General features: G+C 40.7%; 1 protein-coding gene across 2 annotated transcripts in view; it reads left to right on the top strand.

Annotated features, from left to right (window-relative positions):
• Positions 1–5576, top strand: part of Cdc123 (cell division cycle 123) — a 66530-nt gene extending 60954 nt beyond the window's left edge. For both annotated transcript variants that reach the window (XM_023708058.1, XM_004647774.3), the window contains 3 exons: positions 3123–3251; positions 4604–4741; positions 5325–5576. In XM_023708058.1, coding sequence (XP_023563826.1) covers positions 3123–3251; positions 4604–4741; positions 5325–5351 — 294 coding nt within the window. In that variant the 3' untranslated portion in view covers positions 5352–5576. The remainder of the gene's footprint in view (positions 1–3122; positions 3252–4603; positions 4742–5324) is intronic.
• Positions 5577–7713: the final 2137 nt, after the last annotated feature.

The raw sequence follows: 7713 nt of genomic DNA, 5'->3' as shown, positions 1-7713 counted from the left end.
TTTATTTATTTTTTGTACAGGGTCTCAGTACACAGCTTGGACCCATAGTGTTCCTCTTTTCAACCTCCCCAACGCTGGGATTACAGGCATGTGCCGCCACACCTGGTCTCCATTGCTAGCTCAGTGTGCCCAGGGACAAGGCTGGCATGGTGTGTGGTGCCAGGGATCGAACCATGGCCCCTGCATGTGCCAGGCAGGCACTTAGTCCACTGAGATGTCTTGTCAGCCCTCTTAGGTTTTTAAAAATCTGCTGTATTTTGCAGAGCCTCATCCATGTTGATTGTTTCCTTTGATTTTATAAATCAGTTTATTTTACTTTGAGTTCACCTGTAGTGGACCATATGTTTTGTGAGAATCCTGGGCCAGGGATAATGCTCAGCAGCACAGCACCTGTCTGGCAAGTACAAGGTCCTGAGCTCAAGTTCTGGTACCAAACAAACAAAAGTAAGTATTTGTGAGAATACCAAAGATTCTACCTTCCAAATTTTCATTTGTTTCTCCCATGCTTTTCCCCAGAATTTTATCAGCGAAAGACAAGGGCATTGTCTCTAGTTCCCATCAGTAGAATCTCTCCTTATGACTTTTGGGAACTACAGCCTTCTACCGTCCTGTCCCAGCTTCGATTCCTTTCCACCAGGCTGGCCTCTGAGTCTAGTGTGCACATTGACGCTCACATCCAGGCCAGAAAGAAAGCCCTTCCAAAGGTTCCCACAGCTCAATTTACAGCCTTGCCTCTGTTCTTAGGTTCCTCTTCCTTTCTGGTGTCTGGTGATTTCATTTTTTTCCTCCTAATACATCTATGGATTTAAAAAGAGTTGTTTTAATTTAAATTTCACCCCATTTAGAACAGGAAGTCTTTAAAGTTATTTTAGAAAAATAGGAAATGAAATAAGTAACCTTACTGCTGGAGTCTTCGATATATTTTACACTTAACCAAAATAACCAGTCCCCAGGACAGGCCACTATTACAAGACCTTGTGCAAGTCAGGATTTTTGTTTTGGGTTTTTTTGTTGTTTTTTTTTGCGGACCCTGGGATTGAACTCAGGCCCTTGCCCTTGCTGGGGAAGCTCTTATTCCACTGAGCCATCTCCCCAGGGCCGGAATTTTGTTTTGACTTAAGACTTGGTCTCACTGTATAGCCCAGGCTGACCTTGAACTTGTTAGTGAGGCTGGTGCCTCAGCCTCCCAAGTACTGTTGTTCAGGAAATGTTCTCAGCCCCCTCTGATTTTGGGGTCTCTTTTGTTCCTTAGCATCTCATAATACCCTTGTACAGAGTCTAGCGTACAGATTTATTTTGCTGGTTATTGGTTGACACAAGGAGCATCTGTCTAATTGCCCTTTTCTTACAAATTGCTCTACAACAAGATTAATTTCTCAGCATGTCTTTTGCCTGAGTTGGTCACAGAAAAAGCATGTTGTAACTGCAGTATCCTAAGCCTCATACTTTTATGCCAGACTAGGGGGTTGTTGATTATTGTTCTGTTCTTGTGGTAGAGAATGGCTTCTGAACCATAGAAGAAACTGCACATAACTGGCTATTTGTTTTAGTATTCTCTTTGGTTTGTTTTAATTTTTTTGTAGTGTGGAATATTTTTATTTCATACAGCTCCATATTCCTGTACATCCACCCCCATGACACTGAGATAGTGTTACTGGTTATAAAAATACCAGTAGAAAGGATTTGGAAGTTAAGAAGGTATCCATTTTTTCAAAACAACATACAGTGCATCAAAGGCATCTTTATGACTGTTCCCAAAGCAAAGCTGCCATCAAGCCTAATTTTCATATGTGTAAAAATGTAGAAATGGGTGCTGAGCTGATGAGTCTCAGCAAACAACTCACATGGCAAGAGGAATTTGTGGGATTGCTCCTGGGGGTGAGTAAAACGCAAACCTTGCCTGGCATATGGTAACACTTTTCATGGTGATTCTGTAACTGGAGGTTTCTGATGTTTGAAGCAAGTTCTAGCAAGATGTCTTATCTTTCCTAAAACTTTGCTTTAACCCAGATGAGAAAGTACTAGATATCCATGATGCTGCACTGCAGTCTCTCCTTAGGCATGTACAGTTTTAAACACATCTCAAGACATGACAGCTCTTCTGTTGCAAAACAACAACAACAACCAAAAAAAAAAAAAAAAACTCTATTAACAACAAGACAGTACAAATGAGGGCCAGGTATATAACTCATCAGCATGGCACCTGCCTGACAGGCTTGAAGTCCTGAGTTCAATTCCAGGTTCAGAGAAAAGCAATTTAAATGTATGTCTGTATCAGGGGAAAAATAAATAAATAAATAAAACAAACTCAGAGGAGCAAAGATAAAAATCTGAAGGGAACATTTGTCTGTGTCTCTGTGCTCCAGTGTGCAAGCCCTCATCTCCTGGCAGAGTCACACATGTCCTCCATCTCTAGAAGCTTGGTGCTAGACCCATCCCCAAGCAGGCTGAGCAGGTCAGGGTGTTCTCTTCCTGAGGCCAGCAGCCCCTGGACAGCCAGCCAGCGTAGGATTAGGTCAGGATTTCAAAGGTTCATGGGTTTTTCTCATCTCCCCTTCATGTGTTTCCACCTATCATAGACACAAGACAAGTACTACATTGACATTTAAAGAAAACCATTTCCAAACTTCTTTCAACCTTTTTGTGCTCGTGCTTCTTTGAGTGCATACAAGGAAACACTGCACCTTCACGGCAGCCCTTTGGGAGGGACATGGTGCCCTTGGGGAGCTTCTTCCTGCAGGTCATGTTGAGCACCAAGCCCAGAGTATTTCAGTCCTTTTGTGTGTGGCAAGTAAGTTGTTATAGTGAGATTGCTGTTTTCTTGCTTGGATCTCTCACTTAAAATTCTAGCCCACAAGCAGGAGTTGGAAGCTGGCCCTCCCCTCCTGGCTTGCTTCCCTGTCTTTGCATGTACACATCCTTCCCCTTAGACTCACTTCTGCTTTATTTGGACAGGTGGCCCTTTTACACATTGGCCTTGGAGGAGCTATCCTGTGAAAGAAGTCATAATACAGCTCAGTCTTTCAAGGAAAATACCATCAAGAATATCTTTTTAAGAAAATAGCCTGAAGGCTATGCTTTTATTTTTGACCTGTTAATTTTTGTGTGTGTTCTTATTACAGGGAAAGGTGTGGCTAATTGACTTCAATCCATTTGGTGAAGTCACAGATTCACTTCTGTTCACTTGGGAAGAACTAATATCTGAGAAAAACTTAAAAGGTGATTTTAGTGAAGGAGATGCTCAGGAGCAGGTAAGACATTTTTTAGTAAGATACAAAGAAAACTTTTGCAGTCCCCTGAAAAGGATTTGCTTGCTTGGTAGACACAACGTGGCAGTGAGTTGGACCTATGGGGGCAAGCATGTGACACCAATGCCCATGGGCTGATGAAAGGAGGTACATACTGGGATCCTTTCTTGAGCTTTTAAGAAATTATAATTGATTAAGAGAGAATGAGTCCTCTCACCACGGTTCCTAGTTGTTTCCCTTAGCTTTGGCCCTGGCCTCCATGAACCTGAAGCCAATCACAGATCTGTTCACTCAGGTCACAGAGCTGGGCTTCCTTCCCTTCTGCTTGCGTCGAAGACCAACTTTGTCTCCAGGACTTGCACCAGTCCTCACCACGGTGCTTTGCTTCCAGGCCCTCACTTGGCTGCTTTCATCACCTGTTCAGCTCAGCCCAGCAGTCCCCTTCTGAACAGGATCCCATGTAATCACCCCTCTGGAGTAGTCCACATTGTTGTTAGTCTGTCACCCTGGTTCTGTTTCCTTAACATTTTTTATTACCTGAAATGGTCGTGGTAATTTGTTTGCTTGCTTATTGTCTGTGTCTCAGTGTTACTTACCAGTTAATGCCTCACATCCAGAAGGATGTCTAGCACAAAGCAGACATTATGTAACTCTTGACCACATGATTAGTCTGTCATAAAGCCAGTTTTCCAGGGCTCTGTAGTCCTCATCCTTTCAAGACCCCAACTTGCCTTCCTTTGCTGGACACCAGCAATCTTCTGCTAGATGTCTGCTACTCAAGAAATCCAAGCCCAAGGCTTCTCTGTCTCTGAAATTCTTTTTGACCAATGGCAACATGTAAATATTGTATGCAAGACCCAAAGCCAGTACATCAAAGAACAAATGTGAAGGCTTGTCAAACATGAATCTTGAATTTGCTGTTGGACTGGATATAAATGATGAGAGAGACACACAGATGATCTAAGTACACAAGAGGTAGAGAATTCAGAATAGCCATTTGCCCTCAATACTCAGTATTCTCTAGGACCACTTTCCAGCTGTGCTTCTGTGGTAGTGGTCCGGCCTCTGAGACTGCTCAAGAATAGGTGATTGGGTCTGCTCAGTGGCTGGTATTAGTCATAACCTGTGTGCTAGCTGTCCAAGAGACACTTTCTAGATGCCTCATGCTGATTTCCTAGTGAATGCACAGACTTGTTTTAAACATTGGTGCCCTCTTTTATTTGAGAATCATTTTCCTCCTTTTCTAGTACAGAAGAGAAAAACATGGTATTGACTTTGATTTGCTAGGATATGTTTTTAGTTTAAAGAGCAGACCTAAAAGACACTATAGACTTTGTTGTTTTCATTCTGTCAAGGACTCTCCAGCTTTCCGTTGCACAAATAGTGAGGTTACGGTACAGCCCAGCCCCTATCTGAGCTACCGACTGCCCAAGGACTTCGTGGACCTGTCCACTGGGGAAGATGCTCACAAGCTCATTGACTTTCTTAAGCTGGTAAATATATATGTGTGTTTAGAAAGCTGGTCATCATCTCCACTTGGCTTTCAGGTGGGCTTTTTAATATTATGTTTTAGCCCTATGCCATATAGACTTCTTTGATGGTAAGGAATTAACTGATTTGGGTCATTTAACAATAAAATATGAAATGTGAACTTAGTGATTTATTTCTAGAGTGATAAAAATGTTTTTGTGAAGTATGTGCTCTTTGAAACATTTTCTTTATCCTGACTTCAAAGAAAGTCTGTATATTGTCATGAAGACGTAAGTGCAGATCCTTTGTGGTGACTTGAAGAAAAAGGAATTTTGTATTTCTTTGCATAGTTCTATATGGCCATGTTGTATAACTATGATCGGAATAAAAGGAAATTCTGAAATCCCTGAAGATAATTTGCCCCCAAATCAAAGTACTATCCCAACTTAATGAATTGGTGAAGGCATGTTTCCCCATGATCATTTTAAGCACATCTTTTTCAAGCCCTGTAGATAATTACACTTGTTGGCAACGCCAAGACCTTGGCTAAGGAGACGTCCCTGTGAGCATATACTGTTTGAGTATACTCTTGGTTTCCTTTGACAGAAAAGAAATCAGCAAGAGGATGACTGAGCGGAGTGCTAGAGTTCAAGAGCAGGTGAAAGAGACAACTATGGCTACTTCGAGAGACTGCTTGGTGGCCACAACTCCAGTGACCCTGGCAGGGGGGAGATCTGCAGCTTTTTATATCATGTATATCACCTGGAGAAAGTAGGACTTTGTTACTTGTAAAAATAGCATAATAAACCGATCTTAAACAGAAAACCATACTGTTCTGAGAATAAAATAACTTTCTATGAAATACCTTGCTCTTCTGGGGCTCAGTTGATTTAAGATTTGTTTATATTTCTTGTGCTACTGTTTTTATAACTATCAGGTAGATGGAAAAATTTATATTTTGATACTGAAAGTCTTTTTATTTTTATTTATTTATTTATTGTCCCAGAGATTAAACTCAGGACCTTGTGATTGCCAGACAAACAATTATGCTGCTGAGCTGTCTCCTCAGCCCCTGAAATAATCTTCTTAATCATAATTTTTTCTCTTAAAAAAACCTTAGGCTAGCTTCGATGGTGTACCCTTTTAATCCTAACAAGGAAAGCCTAAGACAGAAGGATCACAAATTCAAGCCAGCCTGGACAGCTTCATAAGACTTAGCATGACTGTGTCTCAAAGTGTAAAAAAAGGATTAAGGCTGTACCTTAAAGCCCTAGTCCACGCCTCAGCACCACAAAAAGAAAAATAAAGAACATTATAATAGGAAATATTTTCCTTACCTTAAGAGATTTCTGTATGATTTTATTTTCAGTTTCAATCTGTGCATTCTGCAGTTGTGACTTACCCCCCTTGGATGAGCAGGCCAGAAAAAACGGTTTTTGCAGTTAGAAAATACTTGTTCTAGAACACGTTCTATAAGTCATTTCACTCCCTAGGTTGATCAAGAGAGTCATTGTCCATCACAAAGAATCTGTTTCTCGTCAGCCAGAAGATCCATGTAGCTTTCCATTTGAAAAGTAGGTTGAGCCTCACTCTGTGCCTGGATTTTCAAGCTCTGGCCCTGTGGCTTTTGGTACATGGCATCCTCTTCACCAGACCTGTTATCAAGGTGCATCTCCCTGCTCTGCCTGCAGGGGCACCACACTGGACATACTCAGCTGCCTTATTCTCTTTGATATTTAGGATGTGACGTTCATTCTAGATGAAGCCTATGTTCCAAACACTTGTTCAAAATTTATTGAACTACTTCATGTGATACAAAAATTTCATTTATTTCTTTTGACTTACCATAATTTTCTACATGCAGACATATATTGCTGCCAGCTTCTCATCCTTTTAAAATTAAAATATCTCCTAGTGATTTTTTCTTTCGATAAAAATATTACATATTTACTGTAAAAATACAGATGGACAAAAGGAAAAAAATTCCTAGTCCATTAGAGTTAACCATTGCTTACAACTCAATGTCTGCTCTTCCAAATTTTTTTCTGAGTATATACATGTGAATGTGTACCAAATGCTCACACCATGAAGAAGCATGTCTATGTCTAGGGCTGGGGAAATAGCTTAGCTGCATAAGCACCTGCCTTGCAAGCACAAGGTCCTGAGTTCAATCCCTGGTACCACATGCCATGCCAGCCTCAGAACCCTGAACACACCATGCAGGCCACCAAAACCAGGCATGGTGGCCAATGCCCATAATCCCAGCACTGCAGAAGCTGAGACAGGAAGATCACTATGAGATCAAGCTGCATAGTGAAACCCTGTACCAATAATAAAAAAAGACCATGTCTAATTATCTCAATAGTTATTCCTGTTTTATTTTGTAATGTATTTACCTATTTTTTATTACTACCTTTTCCCTTTAGGTTGGCTATTCATTTATGTACTTCAAAATTTTGTACACCATTTTTAATATTAAATTTAAAAAGATATTTAATATTCAGACAAATAAGCTCAACTGCCTGTGTTATATGGTAATATCATTAAGCTTCTCTTCTGGAAGGTTAACAACTTAAGTTTATAGACCAAAAATTAGAGAAAAAGAAGGGCTGCAAGGACAGCCAACATTTTGGCCCTAGCTTTTCAAGGTCAGTGAGGACTCAGGACATAGGAGAACCTGTACTATAACATCCTGTAATTCAGCTATGTCCCATATTTTCTGATCAAGGAGATTATGGGGCCACAGAGGAAAGTGATCAGACATGTAGAGTATGCCTAAGGAGAGTCACATGGAGAGAAAGCATTCTCTTAGGCTTTCACAGAGAGCAAATTGGTCAAGCAATGGCCATGACTCATCCACATGGCTGACACTGACATAGGATCTACAAACTATGGTACAGGGTTTCAGGGTAAATCCTGAGGGGATTTGACTGACCTTGTCAGATACAAAAGTTACATTTCTTGTTTTTTATTTTTATTTTTTTTTTAATTTTTT

This window comes from Octodon degus, unplaced genomic scaffold, assembly GCF_000260255.1.
Source record: "Octodon degus isolate 3935 unplaced genomic scaffold, OctDeg1.0 scaffold00324, whole genome shotgun sequence".
NCBI lineage: Eukaryota > Metazoa > Chordata > Mammalia > Rodentia > Octodontidae > Octodon > Octodon degus.
Note: the sequence above shows the minus strand (reverse complement) of the source record. Positions and strands in the feature narration are given on the sequence as shown.